This window comes from Oncorhynchus mykiss, chromosome 16 (assembly GCF_013265735.2).
Source record: "Oncorhynchus mykiss isolate Arlee chromosome 16, USDA_OmykA_1.1, whole genome shotgun sequence".
NCBI classification, from domain to species: Eukaryota; Metazoa; Chordata; class Actinopteri; order Salmoniformes; family Salmonidae; genus Oncorhynchus; species Oncorhynchus mykiss.
Genome location: NC_048580.1, coordinates 33536241 through 33562437, shown reverse-complemented (window position 1 = coordinate 33562437; position 26197 = coordinate 33536241). Strand labels below are relative to the sequence as shown.

Genomic DNA, 26197 nt, shown 5'->3' with positions numbered 1-26197 from the left:
AGTTTAACAATTTATCTGACAGCATACTTTAATTGAACAAATGTATAATTCAAAGTCTTTATGTATACATTTGTAATTTATCCAAATCAATTTACAATAACATACACATTTTTATTTTCTCTCAAATTACATTATATTCAAGTACAATCCAACCAAACTGTAGGTGTAATCAGAATAAATTAATTAAAAAAAGGCACACTCAGTAGTTCGTTACAATCAAAATAACAGATTAAAAAAAGCCCTTAAATTCTATATGAACAAAGATGAAAAATACATAAGAACAAGAAAACAATTCACACTTCACAACAAATCAGATTGGTAGACTCAGTTTATCTAGTCATTTTGGAGTATTTAAAACAACATTAAGCGCATAAATTCACTCAATCATGGTAGATTAATTTGCATAAGAGTCTAGAGCTTGATATCCTTTGTCTACTCTTATGGACTGCCCTCTTCAATTCATACCACAGGTTTTCAATGGGGTCCAGAGACTGCGATGGCCATTGCAATAAAACATTTTTTGTGTTCAATTAAACATTTATTTGTGTAATTTGATGTGTGCTTGGGGTTATTGTTTTGCTGGAAGATCCACTTGCGGCCAAGTTTTAGCCTCCTGGCAGAGGAAACCAGGTTTTTGGCTAAAATGTCCTGATACTGGGTAAAGTTCATGATGCCGTTGGCCCTAACCAGTTGAAGCAAAATAGGCCCATAAAAAACACCCACCACCGTATTTTACAGTAGGTATGAGTTTTTTTCTGCTCACCACAGCCTTCTTTTGACACCAAACCCACCACTGGTGTGCGTGACCAAAGAGCTCTATTTTCATGTCATTCAATAAATGTAAATGCCTGGAGTTTGTTAAACGGCATTGGCACTGACTTGGATTGGAACCAGTGCTATGTTCAGATGACATGCAAATAAAGCTCTTTGGCCACACACACCAGTGGTGGGTTTGGTATTGAAAGGAGGATGTGATAAGCAGAAAATAACCCAGTACCTAAAAAGGCTCAGTGCTGTTATCCTCACAAGGGGAGGGTAACGGAGTATTGAAAACGGGTGCCAAAAATTGACCCATCTTTTATATATTTTGTATTACTTATTAAAAAACAAAAAATTCAGAGAAATTGTATTAGTATAAAATATAATTTCAACAACAAAAAATGCAAACACAATATACCATCTTTATGAAGGGTGGCAATCATTTCAGTCATGAGATGTCATGAAAAAAAGGGAAGGGAAAACTCACATATTCCAGAATTCTATATGGTAGAAACAGCACAAAGCAGTGACTAGAACCATATAAATTATATCCCTATTCTAGGATTCTACTTCTATGACTACTACATCTCCTGTAAAGGGACAGGAAAAGATCAGGAAGTAAATATATTTTGGTCACCGTAGCAATGTTTGGTGTTCAGAAGCAGAGGTCTTGAAGAAGTGCATTGAGTGGCAGACTCGAGCAATTCACCAATAAGACTCACTTTTTCCACTAGGAAATTAAGACCCAATGCACACTGCCGGACGGACCTGATAATTTAGCATCAGTTTGATATCAATGGGTCTTTAGACTAAATTGACACTTGCTCGGCACAAGCTGATCCTCAGATTTTTTTAATACTTAATTTTGACTATATTAAGCTTGGCAGAAAATAGACTACAGGGGTATTGGACATTGACCTGTTTAAATAATTAGAAAATCCATCCCCTGTAACAACAACACTGGTGAAAGCTAGATAGTGGAACCCTTTACCAATGCAATCATTTTAGACCATGTTAGACTTCCAAGTAAGAAAGCAAGGATGGATATTAACATTTACCAACAGGACCAATAATGTGAATGATGATGGTATTCATTCAAACCGACAGGTCGCCCTGCCAAAATGAATGGAAGCACTGTAAAGAATGACACTTTCACTTGCCTTGCCAATGAAAGACCTCATCAGGCAATGTGAGCTTTTTTCTCTGAATTCAGCTCCAACATGTCGAAAGTCAAATCAACACGTTGACCATCTCAACACAAATATCATTATCAAATAATGACCCCAATCAGATGACAAGAACAGTAACACACTTTATGGCAATGTAATTCACTGGCTGCTACTCTGCACCTGTGATGTCATGGCTGCTTCCTAAGCTTCCATTTCCTCACTTGGCTTCGTCACCTGGTGAGTTTAAAGGGGAGGGTTATAAACAGGAAGAGCAAATAGGAAATGCAAGACAAATCCATTTGAATTAAATCACTTTTTGATAGCACCTCTTTTGATTTGAACAAAACCTTCCATACATATTGGCCCATTGTAGAAGTGATCAGAGAGTGACCTTTCGGATATGAATACCAAAACATTCAAGAGATAAAGTGGCTCAAAGTTGACTGATTTCACATACCATAAGACATCCATGTCATTATCACTGGAAAAGATAAATGGTTGAGATGTATGTCATTTAAAAACGTACAAATAGGTGGTCAAACTGTTTCATAATTTATTTAAGAAAAATAATAAAAAAATAACAACCTTAAAAGTCAATTATCCAATAATGTGCAAACTCAGATTTTTGTCCTATTTGCATAGGTTGTAGCTTAGAGCCCATTTGACATCTGAGGTCTTTGTGTTGTTTCCGCCATCGGTTGAGACACAACATGCTCTTGAATACTATCTCCTGAATGTTTTGGCATTCAGGTCCAAAAAGTCACTTTCTGACCATTTTTCCATGGGCCAGAATGAATCAGTTGGACGGGCATTTGATTTCCATAGGCTCGCCCACTTTTTCCCAGGACCTCCTGTGTGTGCATGCGCTTGCACACATGTTCGAAATAAGTGTAATAATAAAGACCATACGCAGCTCAGGAGTTTCAAGTTTGAGGAAGCTTACAATTTATCCTACAATTTCTACCGATCTACATGCCAGTAATTAATGTGTGCACATTTTCGTGGAACAGTTTAATTTCCTTATACCTTTGTCTACAGTAGGTATGCACATGTGTGATGCACACTCAGGCATTACACAGGAACAATGTTAACAACAACCCTCTCTCTCTCTCCCCTCCCCCAATCATAAATTGATACAAATCTAAAAAGTTCAAACTCAACTATGGCTAGAGCACTAGCCTCTCTCTACCATATGGACACATCGTTACACTGTGATCCACTGGCGGCTAAATGGGCACTTTCCTACTGATGCATGCATTCTGGAGACGCACCATATCGTCGCCACACCCCTCTCCGCTTCTTCATGATGCAACATTTTAAATTAAATTACAGTGCCTTGCGAAAGTATTCGGCCCCCTTGAACTTTGCGACCTTTTTCCACATTTCAGGCTTCAAACATAAAGATATAAAACTGTATTTTTTTGTGAAGAATCAACAACAAGTGGGACACAGTCATGAAGTGGAACGACATTTATTGGATATTTCAAACTTTTTTAACAAATCAAAAACTGAAAAATTGGGCGTGCAAAATTATTCAGCCCCTTTACTTTCAGTGCAGCAAACTCTCTCCAGAAGTTCAGTGAGGATCTCTGAATGATCCAATGTTGACCTAAATGACTAATGATGATAAATACAATCCATCTGTGTGTAATCAAGTCTCCGTATAAATGCACCTGCACTGTGATAGTCTCAGAGGTCCGTTAAAAGCGCAGAGCATCATGAAGAACAAGGAACACACCAGGCAGGTCCGAGATACTGTTGTGAAGAAGTTTAAAGCCGGATTTGGATACAAAAAGATTTCCCAAGCTTTAAACATCCCAAGGAGCATTGTGCAAGCGATAATATTGAAATGGAAGGATTATCAGACCACTGCAAATCTTCCAAGACCTGGCCGTCCCTCTAAACTTTCAGCTCATACAAGGAGAAGACTGATCAGAGATGCAGCCAAGAGGCCCATGATCACTCTGGATGAACTGCAGAGATCTACAGCTGAGGTGGGAGACTCTGTCCATAGGACAACAATCAGTCGTATATTGCACAAATCTGGCCTTTATGGAAGAGTGGCAAGAAGAAAGCCATTTCTTAAAGATAGCCATAAAAAGTGTAGTTTAAAGTTTGCCACAAGCCACCTGGGAGACACACCAAACATGTGGAAGAAGGTGCTCTGGTCAGATGAAACCAAAATTGAACTTTTTGGCAACAATGCAAAACGTTATGTTTGGCGTAAAAGCAACACAGCTGAACACACCATCCCCACTGTCAAACATGGTGGTGGCAGCATCATGGTTTGGGCCTGCTTTTCTTCAGCAGGGACAGGGAAGATGGTTAAAATTGATGGGAAGATGGATGGAGCCAAATACAGGACCATTCTGGAAGAAAACCTGATGGAGTCTGCAAAAGACCTGAGACTGGGATGGAGATTTGTCTTCCAACAAGACAATGATCCAAAACATAAAGCAAAATCTACAATGGAATGGTTCAAAAATAAACATATCCAGGTGTTAGAATGGCCAAGTCAAAGTCCAGACCTGAATCCAATCGAGAATCTGTGGAAAGAACTGAAAACTGCTGTTCACAAATGCTCTCCATCCAACCTCACTGAGCTCGAGCTGTTTTTCAAGGAGGAATGGGAAAAATTTCAGTCTCTCGATGTGCAAAACTGATAGACATACCCCAAGCGACTTACAGCTGTAATCGCAGCAAAAGGTGGCGCTACAAAGTATTAACTTAAGGGGGCTGAATAATTTTGCACGCCCAATTTTTCAGTTTTTGATTTGTTAAAAAAGTTTGAAATATCCAATATCCACTTCATGATTGTGTCCCGCTTGTTGTTGATTCTTCACAAAAAAATACAGTTTTATATCTTTATGTTTGAAGCCTGAGATGTGGCAAAAGGTCGCAAAGTTCAAGGGGGCCGAATACTTTCGCAAGGCACTGTATATATGTGTGAAGACACATTATCTTCATACATATTTTAGACGCTTTTCACCGACAGCCGCAACTCAATCAACTAGACCTATTGCCATGCACCCTACCCAAATGGATGGCTAAGTCAAGCTCCTTGGTGAATTATTTAAAAAATATATTTTTAGACAGGAATAATTACATAATTTTGGCAAAACATCACTTTACTTTAGGGCAATCCAGCATCCTAACAGTGCCCTATGCACCCGCCAACTTTCCTTTCAAATTTGCAAGAGGCTGAAATCAGAGCTCTGTATATAATGATGAGATGCTCGTATCTCCGCCCTAACAATGGGAGTCTTTGTCCCAAAGTTGGGAAAGCTGGCGACAAGCTTAGGTCTGCATATTATTCCCATAGAAACGCATTGGACAGATTTTGTCAAGAGTGAGCCCTCTCACTTTGCCTCTCTCTCTGCTGAAACTACATCACTGGAGAAAGCATCCAAGCGAGTGAAACAGCGCCCCCCTGTCCCAGTATGTGTAGCCCGTGTATCTGATGCTTTCTGGACCAAAATAGTATGACATGCCATACTCTTTTGGTCCAGAAACCATCAGATACAAGGGCTACACATACTGGGACAGGGGGCTTTAACTGAGATTGATGCGTCTTTCTGTCTGAGCGCGTCTCGGTCAGATAAATGATCAATATTTCAATATTGAATTTGGACGGTTGAGGAGGTATAACGCCCAGCACTGCCATGGGCAAACATATATGCAAAGTTTTGTTTAAATCAAAAAGGATGCTGTCAAAAAGTGATTGAATTCATATTCAGAAGAGGACTGGCCACCCCACATAGCCTGGTTTCTAGGTTTCTTCCTAGGTTTTGGCCTTTCTAGGGAGTTTTTCCTAGCCACCGTGCTTCTACACCTGCATTGCTTGCTGTTTGGGGTTTTAGGCTGAGTTTCTGTACAGTACTTTGAGATATCAGCTGATGTACGAAGGGCTATATAAATAAATTTGATTTGATTTACCCCAATCCCAAATCGACCCAAGCTTGAGCTTCTAACCCCAGGGCAAATGTGATCTAAGAAGATTGGAAAGGTGTAAGAAATATGGCAGAAATTCCACCTGGCCTATCAGAAGACAATGTGGAGCTACTGGAACGGTCATCGAAATCTCTACAAGTGCCTAGGAGCTAGAAGTCGGTTGGGGATAGGATGAGTGCCTATACACACATAGATATGAGTAAACAGCAAGCTTATTGTTATATTGGTTATCAAAGAGAGAACAATTGAATTCCTTAATTTAATCAGTGAATCAAAAGAAAACACCATCCAAAAACTAAAAAAAATACACACAAACCAAAACGATGCCACACGGCGAAAAGGGATTAGTTGGCGGCGCTCAGTCATAGTTAATCAAAGCACAACCACTTACAGTAGAAATGTCCATCCTTCGTAGTGCCCATTATTTCAAACACACATCTAATTTTGCAACAAATACTGTAGATAGATGAGTATCAAGAAGCTTTTGGAAAATTCCCGGATTAGAACCACCTCGTTTAACCCCGTTAGCGTTTTCCAGTTTATGTCTCTCTTTGGCTAAATGCCCGATGGGCATATTTTCTTTCTCATTTTGAAACAAAGTCTAGAATTTCAGACCCCACTATATTTTACAATGACTAGCGTTTTAGGCCTGTAGTCTAAAATGAGACATGTACATTTGATTAGAACACTTGTGTGTCATTGAACGTATTAGGAGTCCTCATTTAAGATGGCGGACCACAAGAAGCTCAACCTTGGGTCGATCTGGGTTCAGTAATTTCTTGCTGAAATTATTATGCCGCGTGTCAAATCGAGGTGGTAGAAATTAGGATAGTACTGAAGCGAACAGAACTGAAAAGATTCAAAACCCACATTCGTACACTTGTTGATTGAGAGAAGACTTGAAGGCACCAGTAAAGGGATTGAACAAAGGGGGACAAAACACATCATTGGCTATACCAGAGGCTTAAGGTTGGGGGGAAACCTTGTTTGCATCCACACGGACAGGAAAAGCAGCTTACATTTGGAAATACGTATAAGGTCAAAGATAATGGATAAAATGACGAGATGCTTGTGTCTCCACTAACAATGGGATTCATTGTCCACAGAGGGAAACGGCAGGCTGTCAAGCTCCCGCCTACTCCCGTCTTTGGATTGGTGGATACATCTTATTTTATTTTTTTAACACCCGCAATAACACCGGCTAAATATGTGTATGTGACCGATAAAATTTGATTTCGATTTGATGAGGTGTGTTGACGTCAACCGCTTTTATTCAATGGAGAGTGAGATTCTATGCTTGCCTCGAATTTCAACCGGGACAACTCCGATTTAAAGTGTATTTTCTCAAAAAGTCACGTTATCACATTGATATCAGTACACTTGTAACAACCTAAGCATTACGAAACCTTATTAGATAAAATAAGATTCACACATGAATTTTAACTAGACTAAATTTGACACTGATTAGCCCTCATACAAAAACTCCACTTGATTAATAAATAATGATCTGCTTGACGTGGACAGATTTTGGGTGGAGTAAACCCACTCACGTCGCCTCATCCTCTCTGATAAGGTACAACAAAAGGAGGTTGCTTGCACTGTTTCTGAAATCGATGGACTAAAACAACTTGCGTCAGGAAACAAGTAAGACTATATTATTGATGCATTAGTGCGTGTTAGGGTTGTCACAACACCAGTATCCCGACACTACGATACCAGATCCATGGCAAAAAAGAAAACATGAAAAATATGAAACTATGGTCTTGAAAAACCTACTTATTTTGTGTTTTTTCAACATTAGGACAGTTATTCTGGAGAAATTAAGTCCGCTTCATGTTTTGTTTTTTCCTTAACACGATACTAGTATTATGACAACGCTAGTGCATATAGTTAAATGTTCAGTAATAGAACTGGGATTTTGTGGTCCGACATCTTAAATGAGGACTCCTTATACTGCTGTGATCAATGACATAGACGTTTTCTAATCAAATGTACATATCTCATATATAGGCTTAAATTAAAAGGCTAGTCATTGCAAAATATAGTGGGGTCCGAAATTGTTGACATCCTTGATGTAGATGAGCAATAATGACTGTATAAAATAAATAATTCAAATACTGAGTTATATTGGGGGGATTATATTATACGAATGCAACTTCTCTTACTCTGAGCAAATGTTTAACAAGTACAATTTTTTTTCGTTTCAAAGAGGTAGGGGTCAAAATGACACCCCTAATTATTCATAGAATTTTTTATTTGTAAAATATTTTTTACCTTTATTTAAGGTAACTAGGCAAGTCAGTTAAGAACAAATTCTTATTTTCAATGACGGCCTAGGAACAGAGCGACAGATTTGTACCTTGTCAGCTCGGGGATTTGAACATGAAACCTTTCGTTTACTAGTCCAAAGCTCTAACCACTAGGCTACCCTGCCGCCCCAAATAATAAATAAGTAGTCAAAAGTTTAGTATTTGGTCCCATATTCCTAGCACGCAATGATTACATCAAGCTTGTGACTCTACAAACTTGTTGGATGCATTTGCAGTTCGTTTTGGTTGCGTTTCAGATTGTTTTCAACAGAAATGAATAATAAATTATGTATTGTGTCATTTTGGAGTCACTTTTATTGTAAATAAGAATATGTTTCTAAACACTTCTACATTAATGTGGATGCTACCATGATTACGGATACTCCTGAATTAATCGTGAATAATGTTGAGTGAGAAAGTTAGAGGGTTAAAGATCATGCCCCAAACACGCTAACCTCCAGTTATTGGTGAGAGGTTAGCATGTCTTGGGGGTATGATCTTTGACCCTCTGTAACTTCATTATTCAATCAGGATTATCCGTAATCATCCACATTAATGTAGAAGTGTTCAGAAACATTATATTCTTATTTATAATAGTGACTCCAAAATGACACAATACATTATTTACCATTCATATTCTATTGGGCACAAAATAATCTGCAACACAACCAAAAAACAAACTTCAAATGCATCCAACAAGTTTGTAGATTCACAAGCTTGATGTAGTCATTGCGTGCTCGGAATATGGGACCAAATTCGAAACTTTTGACTACTTTATTTATAAGAATCTTTAGGGAAGTCAATAATTTTGCACTCATTTTGAGAGACTTGTGAAACAAAATCTCAGAGCAACTGTATTAATATAAAAATAATACAACCTCCCAAAGCTCCGTATTGGGAGTTATTTATTTTATACAGTGATTATTCCTTTAACGAGGGTTATCTTTAACAAGGGTGTCAATAATTTCAGACCCCACTAAATATTGTGCTTTACTTTCCAATTAGATAATTTGTCGTCAAATGACTTCTCAAAAATATTGCTTTCATCCATAGAAAAGACAACACACCAAATAATTTCTGGTTTGTACAGAGGAGAGCAGGAAAATGGGCGAGGGGGTGCACAGCAATTATGCAAATCCACTCCAAAGACAAAATCCCACACACACATCCAAACTATATCTCTGCTAAGACAGACAGATAGACACCCGAAAAGGCATTGAAGAAAAAGGGAATTCTCGCCACCACACAGAAAAAACAAATCGAGAAGAGAACAACTGACAGTTTAGTTGTTAATCAGTTCAAATCAGTTTGCTGTGGATAGCTTTTTGTTCATCAGTTCAAAGTAGTTGTGTTTGTGTTTTTATACCTTGCTCCTGAAGAGGGGCTTGGCGCCGGGGCCACAGTACTCATTGTAGATGAGCTTGAAGAGAAAGAGGTGGAAGAGGGTGATGAGCGAAGCCACGCTGAACCAGAAGAGGAAGGGCAGGCCCGGGTACTGCTTGGCCATGTGCTCCTCGTGTGCCAGGATGGCCTTGAGGTGCAGCGTGTGCCGCAGGTCCTGCAGGTGGCGAAGGTCCGTGGAGATGTAGAGCAGCGGCGTGATGGGCTGCGTCACCATCACAGGGAACACGTGGCCCTTGGCCTCCACCAGCGACGACGTCAGCTCCACCGGCTCGTTGAGGCAGCCCGCCTCGCAGGCGTACAGTGCCACGGGCTTCTCCTGGGGCTTGACTGACACGTGCAGAAATGGTTTGCCCTCGGAGTCCAGCAGCACAGCCAGGTTGATCAGGTCCTGGTTGTAGTGGATTCCCCGCAGCGCGTAGCTGTTGTGCAGCACGTCCGGGTCTGCCTGGAACTGAAGGTGGTTTTCGTTGAATGAGAGGCCTCCGAAGCTGAGCACGGCACCCTGCATAACGCCGTGGGCGCCCGCCGCCACCAGCACCTTGCAGCCCCTCTTCTGCAGGGTGAGGGTCCACAGGTTGACCAGCTGCAGGACTTGGGCCACGCTGCTGACCCGCTCCGGCCACAGGTTCTCAGCGTGCATTGTGGCATGCCCGCTGAAGCAGTGGTCGGCGTAGTTGAGGCTGGACTCCAGACGGGCGCGCTCCTCAGTGCCAAGACGGCGGTCCAGCAGGGGAGCCGGTGAGGCCGAGAGGACGTAGTAGAGCGTGGTGTTGACTGTGGCGCTGGATGGCGTGTGTGCGTCGGTGATCTTACGCATCTCCACCCCTGCAGGACAGATACACACACAGCAGATGTGGGAACAGAATATGTCAACATAGTAGAGCTGGGATGATCAACTGAAAAGTACCGACGTTCCAGAACATCTCACGGAATTGCGGGGACTGTGAAGGGGATACACACACAGAAACAAACACACACACAGACACACACAATTGTTGTAGTTGTAATATTTTTTGTTGTATTATTTGTATTTTGTATATCGTTGTATTTCAAATGTGTGGCTGTCCTTATCTATCAGTGTTTAATTACGTGTCATGTTTGGTGTTTTCTTTTTTTTGCACAACCCCCATCTACAGTGGAGAAGGTGGAAAGCTTCAAGTTCCTTGGCGTACACGTCACTGACAAACTGAAATCGACTGAAGAAGGCGCAACAGAGACTCTTCAACCTCAGGAGGCTAAAGAAATTTGGCTTGTCACCTAAAACCCTCACAAACTTTTACAGATTCACAATTGAATGCATCCTGTCGTGCTGTACCACCTGCAACGGCAACTGCTCCGCCTGCAACCGCAAGGCTTTCCAGAGGGTGATGCGGTCTGCCCAACACATTACCGGGGGCAAACTACCCACCCTCCAGGACACCTACAGCACCCGATGTCACAGGAAGGCCAAAAAGATCATCAAGGACATCAACCACCCGAGCCGCTGCCTGTTCACCACGCTATCATCCAGAAGGTGAGGTCAGTACAGGTGCATCAAAGCTGGGACTGAGAGACTGAAAAACAGCTTCTATCTCAAGGCCATCAGACTGTTAAACAGCAATCACGACCACTTTGGAGGCTGCTGCCTATAGGCATAGACTAGAAATCACTGGCCCCTTTCAGGAATGGAACACTAGTCACTAACAATGTTTATATATCTGGCATTACTCATATGTATGTACTGTTTTCTATACTATTCTACGGTATCTCATTCACTTAATAATGTTTACATTTCTGGCATTACTCATCTCATATGTATGTACTGTTTAGGACACCAATAAAATGTTATTTGATGCGCCCGATGAGCAGAGCAAAGTAGCCTAGGTCTAGCGCTGGAAAGTTTTTGTAGGACATCAGTCTAGACTTCCTGATATAGTCGGGATGTGGATTCGATACGAATCATCTAGATAAAATGGGCTCCGTTCCGACACAGGAACAATATGTTTTAGTTTAAACGATTCCGTTTGATTAGCGAACGAATCGGTGCAATTCGGTTCGATGCACTACCATTTGTTGCATAAACATATTAATGTTCCATTATAAATTCAAATCTGCTGATGGAGCTCATGGCCTCTCTGTGCTGACGTGTGTACGTGTTTGTGCGTGGGTATAAATAATGTATGTACTATGTAGGCCGCTTAAGGGAGACAAGGTATCTACCACCCCACTAACACTATCAGATTGTAGCCTATGGTTTTTGTCCCCGCACTTTGGTTCTGAAATCACCATCACCTACGAATTAACTTGCAATTTTGCAGATTAAGTGTTAGCTAGTAATGTATCAATATTTGTTTACAAATTAGCTATGACATAGGCAATGAATATATAGCACAACTTTGGATTTCACCACCCCAACTCAAAATCGAATGGTTTTGAACGTTTGGATGTTTTTACAGATTGATCTTCTCTTCGGCCAAGCAGTGCACCTTGCAAAAGTGACTTTTGTCCTTGCTATGACATTTTAAACTTGTACTTGTAACCTGTACATCTAAAAATGAACATATATTATTTCAAGCAAAACTACCAAAGCTATTGCTGGTGGAGAATCTAAATATATTGTAAGCCCCATTCAGCAGGTATAGCCAGATGAGAGTTGTCTCCGGTAGCTTACTTTTATTTTGCTGTTAGATTCTAGCTTGAAATGTACTTATTCATGTCACCATTCTCAAACTCATTAATACATTTACATGTGTAAGGAATGTACACTACCGGTCAAAAGTTTTAGAATACCTACTCATTCAAGGGTTTTTCTATATTGTAGAATAATAGTGAAGACATCAAAACTATGAAATAATGCATATGGAATCATGTAGTAACCAAAAAAAGTGTTAAACAAATCAAAATACATTTTATATTTGAGATTCTTCAAATAGCCACCCTTTGCACACTCTGGGCATTATCTCAACCAGCTTCATGAGGTAGTCACATGGAATGCATTTCATTTAATAGCCGTGCCATGTTAAAAGTTAATTTGTGGAATTTCTTTCCTTCATAATGCATTTGAGCCAATCAGTTGTGTTGTGACAAGGTAGTGGGGTAGTGATAAGGTACAGAAGATAGCCCTATTTGGTAAAAGACCACGTCCATAGTATGGCAAGAACAGCTCAAATAAGCAAAGAGAAACGACAGTCCATCATTACTTTAAGACATAAAGGTCAGTCAATACGGTTTTTGCAGTCACAAAAACCATCAAGGACTATGATGAAACTGGCTCTCATGAGGACCGCCACAGGAATGGAAGACCCAGAGTTACCTCTGCTGCAGAGGATAAGTTCATTACAGAGTTACCAGCCTCAGAAATTGCAGCCAAATAAATTCTTCACAGAGTTCAAGTAACAAACACATCTCAACATAAACTGTTCAGAGGAGACTGTGTGAATCAGGCCTTCATGGTCAAATTGCTGCAAAGAAACTGCTACTGGACACCAATAAGAAGAAGAGACTTGCTTGGGCCAAGAAACACAAGCAATGGACATTTAGAAAATGTGAGATTTTCTGTCTTTTTCAAACACGCATTGCAGAGCTGGCTACAATTTCATCCCCCTGAAAAGATAGAACAAATATTACCACAAATATTATGGCTGAACTCAAATTGATAAAATACCTGTATTTATGGGAAAGATGTTTGAAATTATTAAATTATATTGTAAATTGTAATGGTAAAGTTATGTCCTTCATGGAGTTATCAGAATTGTACGGGAAGGTCTGCTCAATCCAAGAGTACAACCAATTGATTACAACATTGCCCCAAAAATGGAGGAGGCGGGTGGCAGCGGGAGGAGGTGGGGAACTGGTCTGTCTGCCCAATATAAAGAATCAAAACTGGCGGAGGAATAAAAATAACATAATTAGGAAAGTTTCATTTGAGGACCAGGATGTTGACAACTGTGCCATACAGATTTTAAAATAGTTGGGAAGAGATTTTTGATGTACCGATTCCATGGTATGATTTGATATATGAAACAACGCAAGATTTAAAGACTTGCTTTTCAGCTAAAATTATTATATAGAATTCTTGCCACCAACAAAATGTTGAATATTTGGGGCATAAAATCATCGAAGTTCTGCAGATTTTGTTGTGAGGATACAGAATCAAGCATTTATTTTGGTATTGCCCTCAGGTAGCCTGTTTCTGGTCTCAGGTTCAGGAATGGCTGAAAATGCATAGCATTGATTTAAAATTGACCCTAGAAATAGTACTGTTAGGAGATCTGGAGAGACCGGGTCAGTCAATTACTAATACTCTTAGTAAAAGTATTTATCTTCAACACGCAATCTGTAGATTCTATTCGATTAGATAGATTGAAATTGTACGTTAAACATCATAGCATAGTTGAAAGATATGTGTTGCATAGAAACCGAAGTGGATGGCCAGCAGAGATAGATGGGATGGGCTGAGGGTTGGTATGTGGAATTGGAGACAAGTGGGAGTGGAGGTGCTGTGTGTGAGAGAGAATGATGGTCAAAGGGAAAAAAATATAAGATAAAGATAAAGGGAAAAAAAAGCTAAATAAAACAAAGTACATTTGAATGACACTAAGTGGCAGTGTTTTTACAACTAATGCCGGTTTGAGGCTGATGCCGTGCAGGTGTTTGTACACATGATTATACACACACTCTCATTCAAATAAACACATACAAGAACACACACATACATGTAATAGTGCCAGACATGCACACAAACATATACAGTTGGCATTGCTGTTATGATTTCAGTTGTCCTTCATGTCCTTTGTTTAAAATGTATTATTTTGTTTAATTTTTTTTTGCATTGTTGTTTGCTGTTTTCTTCTGTCTTTTCCTTTTTTCTCTTTAGTTCCTTATCTTGGTTGTTGGTGCATTGGGGGGTTCTTGGGGGTGGGGAATGGAATTAATTGTATTGGGGGGCCGTGCATTATCATGCTGAAACATGAGTTGATGGCGGCAGATGAATGGCACAACAATGGGCCTCAGGATCTCGTCACGGTATCTCTGTGCATTCAAATTGCCATCGATAAAATGCAATTCTGTTCATTTTCCGTAGCTCATGCCTGCCCATACCATAACCCCACCGCCACCATAGGGGTACTCTGTTCACAACGTTGACATAAGCTAACCACTCGCCCACATGCCGCCATACACGTGGTCTGCGGTTGTGAGGCCGGTTGGACAAATTCTCTAAAATGACGCTGGAGGCAACAGCTCGGGTGGACATTCCTGCAGTCAGCATGCCAATAGCACGCTCCCTCAAAACTTGAGACATAAGTGGCATTATGTTGTGTGACAAAACTGCACATTTTAGAGTGGCCTTTAATTGTCCCCAGCACAAGGTGCATCTTTGTAATGATCATGCTGTTTAATCAGCTTCTTGATGTGCCACATTTGTCAGGTCGATGGAATATCTTGGCAAATGAGAAATGCTCACAAATTATTTTATTTTAGAGAAATAAGCTTTTTGTGCGTATGGAAGATTTATGAGATCTTTTATTTCAGTCCATAAAACATGGGATCAACACTTGTATCGCATCGCAATTTTTTTCTTCTTTGATTTACCACGATATGGAATTTTGTCTATATCTCCCAGCTCTATTGTAATTTGATCTAGAACTACATCATTCATTAGCCTAGTCATTCATCATAATCAGGTAGCATGCAAATACCATCCAATAATTGTTTCATCCTGTAGTCTATGAGAAAGCATGTGAGAGTTATCTAAATACCACAACATCATTCTGCACTGCAATGCAAAAGGCATGGCATCTCAGCCTCGACTTTGTATTCACTCACCAGAGATGAAGAGGTCCATCCAGGCCTGTTGGTGGTCCTGGACCAGATCTTCTACGTTGGCCCTCAGCAGCTCTCCCAGTTCTTTCTTGGCTCCGTATCGGAGCCTGGTGAAGGTCTCCTCCAGCTTGGCCGACTCGATGGGCTCTGACATCCACACCACCGACAACACATTCTCGGAAAACTCTGACTTGGCAGCCGCCTGGATGCGGCTGCCCAGCTTATTGGTGGCCACCACCACCAGCACTATCTGGTTCTTCTCCGGCAGAACCACGCGGCCCGATGACAGCACAACCTCCTTGTCCTCCACCTTCTCTACACTGGCTGAGAACTTGCTCCCGAATGAGGGCATTTCGGTGGACACCTCCAGGGTGGCGGCCCGCTCAGAGGGGTTGTTGATGTGGATCCTCTGGAGGAAGACATTGGGCCGGCTGCGGTGGGCGATGAACTCTTCTCGGATGGTGAGGCAGTCACGGGCTGATCCGGAGCTGCCGGCTCCCCCTGGGAGGACGCAGCGGACGGACAGGACAGCCCCTTTGCGGAACCAGAGCATGGTGGCCCTCGCCTTGGCCCGCATCCCCGGGACGTGGATGCCCACTATGGGTGAGTACTCAGTCTGGTAAACTGGGGCCGAGCCGGGCTGGGAGGATGAGGCCACCCACAGTCTGTTGGAGTCAATGTCCACCAGGAAATGGCCGTTACCTGAGACGAAAGGCGTGACCGCTTTCTCCTGGGGAGTAGTGTAGATTCCCTCGCCCCGGTCCACCAGTGACTTCCACCTGTGGATCTCAGTCTGGAGGCATTGTCCAGCTGGCCCACCCGACTGGCCTAAGCCACTGAACAACCTCAAAGCGCCGTCTGAGCTAAGGTACCAGTAGAAGATTAGGAAAAACAGCAGTCCAATGAGCATTCTTCTAGCCCAGCTGCTTGACAGCAGACCTGGTAGGCCCTTTAGTCTTTGCTGGAGCCACATTGTATTTATGCTTTAGAGTCACTATAACTCAAGTTTGCAATTTGAGTAGTTAGCAATAGTACCTAATTACCAGTATAACAAAAAAAACAGGACCGTCAAAGGTGGTTCTCCATTCTCTCTAACCAATATCAACGTTAGATCAGGAGATGACTGCTTAAGTTTTGAGTTATTAGTGTAGGAAGTCTTTCCTGTTGACAACTATAGTAGCTAGCAATGCACACGGTAGTTAAGCTAACTTTACCTAGCTAGATAACGTTAACTAGCGATGCTAATAACCTGGTACTCAAATATTATATAGCTACTGTATGTTGCTATCCAAATAACAGCACCTTAGCTAAAATGTCCATGTCAAATCTTGATTGCTGTCAAACCTAACCAGTTAGCATGCTAACAAGCTAACCAAAACAAGTTAAGTGAGCTAACGTACCTAGCAAGCTAGCTAAGTTATGGCGGTTGCAAACTAGCATTGCGCTGCTAGTTAGGCGACACTTTGCATTTGTTTCTCACATCGTGGCAATAAATCCATTGAGTGCAATTGTTGCTCATTTGTCGCTTATGTCTAGCAGTTGGGATTTCATTCCTTTTTGAGCTGGAATACTTTTCAAGCAACTCACCAATCTATCGTTGACACTTCTGCATGGGTTTACTGAAATTACCGCAAATCACGTTGGATGATAGCACCGGAAGTGTCGGAATTAGTTGGGAATTTTTACGACACTGTGTTTTTTATTAGCTAGAAAGTTTGTGACTGAACTGATGGAAAAGTGAGAGAGAAGAGGTCTAAGAGATTGAGGGACGAAGAGGGTGAGCTTGAGTCGGATAGAAATTGTGGGGAAAAAGGGAGATGGTTTGTCAAAGAAGAATGGTAGACAGGGGAAGAAATGGAAGTGAATGAGGGTGAAGTATCGGAGGTGGTAGATGTGGTAAAGTTATCGGAGACCGTGGTATGCACCGAGGATCAGGATGAAGAAGAGTATGTGACAGTAGGAGTGAAGTGGAAAAGGTGGACTCTTACCTTTTGGCTGATCCTATTGTGGTTTCACTGTGGGGGTGTTGGGTCAGGTGGAATCGGTGAGGGTAACTAGAAGTTGGTCTAGTGATAATTGTTTGTGTTTCTGTTGGGCAGTGGAAGAATGCGCTCGAAGTAAAACGAATGGGGGCAAGGAAAGTGAATTGTTTCCTTCTCAAGAAAAGGGCACCAATGAAAGGAGTGGTACCTGGGGTAGCAGTAGATATAAACGTTGACTAGCTGTGGGAAAATATTCCCGGTGTATGTGATGCTCGTCGTTTGATGCAACACAGACAGGGGGGTGAGAGGGAGGAAACAGACGAGTCATTGTCTGTTCTTTTGAGTTTTAAAGTTGAGTTGCCTGGCAAAGTGAAGTTAGGATATATAAGTTATCCATTAAGATGTTACAGGTATCAAGCTTATGGGCGTGTGGGAGAGAGGGCCCAAGGTGTGAGACAAAGGAATGGTTCCTGTTTTTTTTTTGTGGCTAAACCAACTCGTAATTTTAGCAATTTATTCGTATTTATGGATTGAATACAAATTTGTTATTAAGGCACATGAATATTCACACTGTCGACTTTTTCCACATTTTCTTGTTAGTCTGAATTTAAATTGCATTAAAAAAATGTCACTGGCCTACAAACAATACCCCATAATGTCAAAGTGGAATTATGTTTTTTGAAATTGTAATAATTAATTCAAAATGAAAAGCTGAAATGTCTTGAGTCTAGGTATTCAACCTCTTTGTTATGGCAAAACTAAATAGGTTCAGGAGTTGAAATTTGCTAATCAGTCACATAAGTTGCATGGACTCACTCTGTGTGCAATAATAATGTTTAACATGATTTTTTAAATGAATACCTCATCTCTATCCCACACATACAATTATCTGTAAGGTCCCTCAGTCCAGCAGTGAATTTCAAGCACCGACTTAACCACAAAGACCTGAGAGGTTTTCCAATGCCTCACTAGGAAAGGCACCTAACTGGTCGATGGGTTAAAAAAAAAGATTGTCTGAAGTGGTGGCATTTACAATATACAGTGCCTTCGGAAAGTATTCAGACCCCCTTTTCTGCATTTTGTTAAGTTACAGCCTTATTCTAAAATTGATTAAATATGATCATTTTTTTGTCATTAATTTACACACAATACCCTATAATAACAAAGCGAAAACAGGTTTTTAGAAATGTTTGCACATTTATTACATATAAAAACAGAAATACATGATTTACTTAAGTATTCAGACCCTTTGCTATGAGACTCGAAATTGAGCTCGGGTGCATTGGACATGACATGATGGACATGATTTGGAAAGGCACACTCCTGTCTATGTAAGGTCCCACCGTTGACAGTGCATGTCAGAGCAAAAACCAAGCCATGAGGTTGATGGAATTGTCCGTCGAGCTCAGAGACAGGATTGTGTCGAGGTACACGTGCGCAAGGGTACCACAAAATGTCTGCAGCATTGAAGGTCCCCAAGAACACAGTGGCCTCATCATTCTTAAATGGAAGAAGTTTGGAACCACTGAGACTCTTCCTAGAGCTGGTCGCCCGGCCAAGCTGAGCAATCGGGGGAGAAGGGCCTTGGTCAGGGAGGTGACTAAGAACCCAATGGTCACTCTGACAGAGCTCTAGAGTTTCTCTGTTGAGATGGGAGAACCTTCCAGAAAGACAACCATCTCTGCAGCACTCCACCAATCAGGCCTTTATGGTAGAGTGGCCAGACGGAAGCCACTCCTCAGTAAAAGGCACATGACAGCCCGCTTAGAGTTTGCCAAAAGGCACCTAAAGACTCTCAGACCATGAGAAACTAGATTCTCTGGTCTAATAAAACCAAGATTGACCTCTTTAGCCTGAATGCCAAGTGTCACGTCTGGAGAAAACCTGGCACCATCCCTACTGTGAAGCGTGGTGGCAGCATCATGATGTGGGGGTGTTTTTCAGCGGCAGGGACTGGGAGACTAGTCAGGATGAATGGAGAAAAGTACCGAGAGATCCTTGATGAAAACCTTCTCCAGAGCGCTCAGGACCTCAGACTGGGGCGAAAGTTCACTTTCCAACAGGACAACGACCATAAGCACACAGCCAAGACAACACAGAAGTGGCTTCAGGACAAGGCTCTGAATGTCCTTGAGCAGCCAGAGCCTGGACTTTAAGCCAATCGAACATCTCTGGAGAGACCATAAAATAGCAGTTCAGCAATGCTTCTCAACTAACCTGACAGAGCTTGAGAGGATCTGTAGAGAAGAATCGGAGAAACTCCCCATATACTGGTTTGCCAAGCTTGTAGCGTCATACCCAAGAAGACTCCAGGCTGTAATCGCTGCCAAATGTGTTTCAACAAAGTACTGAGTAAATGGTCTGAATGCTTATTTATTTATAAAAAACTGTTTTTGTTTTGTCATTATGGGGTATTGTGGTAGATTGATGAGGATTTTAAATACATTTTAAAGTAAGGCTGTAACGTTAAAAAACATGTGGGAAAAGTCTAGGGGTCTGAATACTTTCCGAAGGCACTGTAACATGCATGAGTCTCATCACCAAGACCTTTTGGTAATGTCCATGTGGGCTGTGTTATGTAGGTAAAACCTCTTGTTCGCTCAAACAGAGAATTAGTGACCATAAAAGTTAAATCAGGAGAAATGACAGAGATTATCCAGTTGTAGAACATTTTAATGACCAAAAACATGACAATTCTACCTTTTTTTTTTTGTGATTTTTGTGGCATAGAGAAAGTCAAGATATCAGATAGGGGAGGTGATATAATTAATGCTCTGAGCAAAAGAGAATGTTTTGGGATTTTCACCCTCCAGACATTGTTCCCAGAAGGTCTTAACATGCATGGGCATTTCATCATTATGTTGTAAATGGGAACATGAGTTAATGCTGCAACTTCAGATTACTCTGTTTTTTTCTTGTACTGTACCCAATGATTTATGAAAACTTATTTGAAAACAAAGGAGCTGATCGTGGACTACAGGAAAGTCGGGCCGAACAGGCCCTCATTAACATTGACGGGCTGTAGTGTTGCGGGTCGAGAGTTTCAAGTTCCTTGGTGTCTTCATCACCAACGAACTATCATGGTCCAAACATATCGAGACAGTTGTGAAGAGGGCATGACAAAACCTTTCCCCCCTCAGGAGACTGAAAAGATTTGGCATGTTTCCCCAGATCCTCAAAAACGTATACTGCTGCACCATCGAGAGCATGACTGGTTGCATCACTGCCTGGTATGGCAACTTCTTGGCATCTGACCGAAAGGCACTACAGAGGGTAGTGCGTACGGCCCAGTACATCACTGGGGCCAAGCATCCAGCTTCCAGTGTCAAAGGAAAGCCCATGAAATTGTCACACGCCAGTCACACAAGTCAGACTGTTTTCTCTGCTACAGCACGACAAGCGGTACCGGAGCGCCAAGTCTAGGACCAAAAGGCTCCTTAACAGCTTTTACCCCAAATCCATAAGACTGCTTAACAATTAATCAAATGGCCACCCGACTATATGCATAGTCACTTCAGCCCTACCTACATGTACAAATTACCTCAACTAACCTGTACCTCTGCACACTGACTCAGTACCGGTACCCTGTGTATATAGCCTCGTTATTGTGTTACTTTTGATAATTTTTATTTATTTTTTACCTTAGTTTATTTGGTAAATATGAACTCTTCTTGAACTGCACTGTTGGTTACGGGCTTGTAAGTAAGTATTTCACGGTAAGGTCTACGCTTGTTGTATTCGGCGCATGTGACAAAGTTTGATTTGCTAGGTCGATGTCCTCATTGTGGTTTCACAGACATGTTTGATGTACACACTTTATTAGAATACTTTTGAAATGCACATTGTTATATTTGGTAACACTTGCTTATTTTCCCTCAACTCCAACACCCCTTGATGCATTGAATGGATGTGGGTGGAGCAATGTCTACATAAGGGTGCAAATTATAAACACTCACAAAAGCTCTGTACAGAAGACTTGAGGCCGATACGTAAAGCTTAATAAAGAGCAGTGATACTAGCAAGAGCAGTATGCAGGTTTCTTATTTTTTCTCTCTTCTTATTCAACTGTTCCCATGCACCTGCAGCAAAGATCGCTTGGATGTGCGAGTGCCTTTTTGAATATGAAATTACTCAAATGTAAAATGAGAAAATTGAGGATGGATCAAAAACATTATAGTTCATCCACAATACTAACCTAATTTACAGAGTAAAAAGAAAGAAGACTGTACAGAATAAAAATATTCCTAAATCCTGTTTGCAACAATGCACTAAAGTAACACTGCAAAAAATGTGGCAAAGCGATTAACCTGTTGTCCGGAATACAAAGTGATATGTTTGTGGCAAATCAAATACAACACATTAAGTACCACTTTCCACATTTTCAAGCTTATGATGCAGCCACCACTGTTATGGATACTGTGATGATCATCCTTATGTCCTCTGTCACCTCATCTAAAGCCAGGCCTTATTCTAAATAACCAAACATTGCAAACGGTTAATGATTTATGAGAAGCACATTTATTAATTGTATTTGTGTGGTTAGCAATGTCCTTTTGATTGAAGATCATCTGTGAAAGAGAGAAGAAATGTGTGTTCGAGTTTGTCGCACGCCCACAGTTGGTTTGTGTGTGCAAAACCTCTTGTTGTGCAGTGCCCAGTATGATGCTTGTTCTAATCATGTGTATATACTGGTCAAAATTTACAGCTACAATGTTTAACTATCATATCGTTAAGGCTAAGCAAAATAAATGTATATGTTTACCTTGTTTTCCTTGTTAATTGAAGAGTGTTATCTGTTCATTTCCAGGTCTGAGTTTTCACAGGCGAACAGTGGATGTGTTTGAGTGCTTTGTTCAAGGTATCGGTAATGCAGTAGTAGCTTATGCCAGGGGGACATACATGTTTAAATCCCTGGTTGTAGTAATGCGAAGATCAGGCCGAAGCACCTTTTTATTGATATGTGTGCTGGTATGAATACATACGGTGCCTTGCGAAAGTATTCGGCCCCCTTGAACTTTGCGACCTTTTGCCACATTTCAGGCTTCAAACATAAAGATATAAAACTGTATTTTTTTGTGAAGAATCAACAACATGTGGGACACAATCATGAAATGGAACGACATTTATTGGATATTTCAATTTTTTTTAACAAATCAAAAACTGAAAAATTGGGCGTGCAAAATTATTCAGCCCCTTTACTTTCAGTGCAGCAAACTCTCTCCAGAAATTCAGTGAGGATCTCTGAATGATCCAATGTTGACCTAAATGACTAATGATGATAAATACAATCCACCTGTGTGTAATCAAGTCTCCGTATAAATGCACCTGCACTGTGATAGTCTCAGAGGTCCGTTAAAAGCGCAGAGAGCATCATGAAGAACAAGGAACACACCAGGCAGGTCCGAGATACTGTTGTGAAGAAGTTTAAAGCCGGATTTGGATACAAAAAGATTTCCCAAGCTTTAAACATCCCAAGGAGCACTGTGCAAGCGATAATATTGAAATGGAAGGAGTATCAGACCACTGCAAATCTACCAAGACCTGGCCGTCCCTCTAAACTTTCAGCTCATACAAGGAGAAGACTGATCAGAGATGCAGCCAAGAGGCCCATGATCACTCTGGATGAACTGCAGAGATCTACAGCTGAGGTGGGAGACTCTGTCCATAGGACAACAATCAGTCATATATTGCACAAATCTGGCCTTTATGGAAGAGTGGCAAGAAGAAAGCCATTTCTTAAAGATATCCATAAAAAGTGTAGTTTAAAGTTTGCCACAAGCCACCTGGGAGACACACCAAACATGTGGAAGCAAGTGCTCTGGTCAGATGAAACCAAAATTGAACTTTTTGGCAACAATGCAAAACGTTATGTTTGGCGTAAAAGCAACACAGCTGAACACACCATCCCCACTGTCAAACATGGTGGTGGCAGCATCATGGTTTGGGCCTGCTTTTCTTCAGCAGGGACAGGGAAGATGGTTAAAAATTAATGGGAAGATGTATGGAGCAAAATACAGGACCATTCTGGAAGAAAACCTGATGGAGTCTGCAAAAGACCTGAGACTGGGACGGAGATTTGTCTTCCAACAAGACAATGATCCAAAACATAAAGCAAAATCTACAATGGAATGGTTCAAAAATAAACATATCCAGGTGTTAGAATGGCCAAGTCAAAGTCCAGACCTGAATCCAATCGAGAATCTGTGGAAAGAACTGAAAACTGCTGTTCACAAATGCTCTCCATCCAACCTCACTGAGCTCGAGCTGTTTTGCAAGGAGGAATGGAAAAAAATTTCAGTCTCTCGATGTGCAAAACTGATAGAGACATACTCCAAGCGACTTACAGCTGTAATCGCAGTAAAAGGTGGCGCTACAAAGTATTAACTTAAGGGGGCTGAATAATTTTGCACGCCCAATTTTTCAGTTTTTGATTTGTTAAAAAAGTTTGAAATATCCAATAAATGTTGTTCCACTTCATGATTGTGTCCCACTTGTTGTTGATTCTTCACAAAAAAATACAGTTTTATATCTTTATGTTTGAAGCCTGAAATGTGGCAAAAGGTCGCAAAGTTCAAGGGGGCCGAATACTTTCGCAAGGCACTGTATGTTTATGAACTGAACATGTTGAGTTTCTTGCATTGTGAAGGTTAATTAATCATTGTGTCAGGTCGTCCTCCTATTGGCTGATGCATTGTGGGTATGTGTATTTAAACCCTGTTATTGTTTGGTGGACACGACTGAAACAGACAGGATAAGAGTGGCATGCTTCCGGGTTAACAGGCAGCATTGAGCCTGGGTTTTCCTTTGGGTTTATTAGGCCTACTTTTTGTTCATTGCGCAATCCACGTGTAGAAAGCTCTTAGAGACTTAGCCAGAAAGACGCACAGCTGTAATTGCTGCCAAATATTCTTCTACAAAGTATTGACTCAGGTGTGTGAATGCTTATGTTAATGTAATATTTCTGTATTTAATTTTCAATAAATTTGCTAAATATATATAAAACATTTTCACTGTCATTATAGGATATTGTATGGGTGTCTTAAAAAAAATGCAGGCTGTAGCACAACAAAATGTGGAGTAAGTCAAGGAGTATGAGTTCTTTCTGAAGGCACTAGATAATGCATTGATATATATATAGCTTGCTAAAATGAGAATAGCGAGAACAAACAATATAGCTGTTTGATAATGTACGTGTGCTTGTCCATCTGGAATCCGACACTGTTTCACTCAAATAATTTTGTATTTTTTTATTTCACCTTTTATTTAACCAGGTAGGCCAGTTGAGAACAAGTTCTCATTTACAACTGTGACCTGGCCAAGATAAAGCAAAGCAGTGCAACACAAACAACAACACAGAGTTACACATGGAATAAACAAACGTACAGTCAATCACACAAATAGAAAAAACATCTATGGCTGCTCTCACAAGATGCTGAACCTGGCTAAAACAAAGTCCACAAGGTGGTAGTGTAGCCTTGAGTATGTATTTTGTGAGAGCAGCCGTAGACTGGGCAATTTAGAGTTCCAGAGGATCTATTCAGTCTTATATTATTAAAATTGATCCTGCTTTATTTAGTTTTCATTACATCATACTGTCTCTCTCTTTGCTTTGCACGTGTGTGTGTGTGTGTGTGTGTGTGTGTGTGTGAGAGAGAGAGAAAATAGAGTGCAGTGGGATATGCTATTCTCACAGCAGCAGTTGATTGGCATTATCATTTCGAGGCCAGGTTATGGCCAGTATAAACTCCTAGCCCTAACATGAGCCCATAATACAATTCACATCCACCATCACATTAAAGTATGCTTCAACTGATTTTGTAATGTTTCTATGCTGACACTGATCTATAGGACCTAAATTAAATGGTGTGTGTACTTATGGGTCAGTGTGTGTATGTCCTCATGAAAGATAGTGGAGTATAAAATAATTTTGCAAAAAATGTGCTAAATCTATCGAATGTAAATGCTACGAGATATGATTGAGAGCACATTCATTAATTGGTAAGGTGACTAAAAATCTAGTCTAACTCTGAACACCTACATGTAATGCTTTAGTGGTTTTTTCTTTTTCTTCCACCCAGGGTGGTAAACTCAATACAAAAATGAAATGTAAAATCAATTATTTGGGTTCGTGCCCCTCCACCTCTCTTCCTCCTCCCAAAACCTACAGTGCCTTGCGAAAGTATTCGGCCCCCTTGAACTTTGCGACCTTTTGCCACATTTCAGGCTTCAAACATAAAGATATAAAACTGTATTTTTTTGTGAAGAATCTTTTGAAATATCCAATAAATGTCGTTCCACTTCATGATTGTGTCCCACTTGTTGTTGATTCTTCACAAAAAAATACAGTTTTATATCTTTATGTTTGAAGCCTGAAATGTGGCAAAAGGTCGCAAAGTTCATTTTTTTCCAGTAGTTTACACATCAACTAATCCTCCAAGTCAAAAAGTTGTAGGCTAGGTGCTTTTGGAGGTGGCGCACGGCACAACAGTGCACCTGGAAAACCTCTGCAATAGTGCAAATACGCAAACGTAGTATTTTTAAGGTTGGGTAAACTTTTGGACATTTGTTAGTTTGGACAATATCATGGCCACTACCGTTCAATGCATCGAATGGGGTATCAGTCGAGGGAAAATAAGCAAGTGTTACCAAATATAACAATGTGCATTTCATAAGTATTCTAATAAAGTGTGTACATCAAACGCATTAAACAAGTCTGTAAAACATCAATGAGGACATTGACCTATCAAGTAAGTTTTCATAAATCATTGGGTTTAGGAAAACGCCAGAGTTGTCTGAAGTGGCAGCCTTAACTCATGTTCAC

General features: G+C 40.8%; 1 protein-coding gene across 1 annotated transcript; it reads right to left on the bottom strand.

Moving 5' to 3' along the window:
* Window positions 1–1663: 1663 nt before the first annotated feature.
* Window positions 1664–17041, bottom strand: kiaa2013 (KIAA2013 ortholog). The gene is made up of 3 exons (XM_021565632.2): window positions 15398–17041; window positions 9555–10417; window positions 1664–2162 (listed from the first exon to the last, which is right to left on the bottom strand). The coding sequence occupies exons 1-3, from the start codon at window positions 16365–16367 to the stop codon at window positions 2130–2132; spliced, it is 1866 nt and encodes a 621-aa protein (XP_021421307.1). The 5' UTR covers window positions 16368–17041; the 3' UTR covers window positions 1664–2129.
* Between the last annotated feature and the right edge of the window lie 9156 nt (window positions 17042–26197).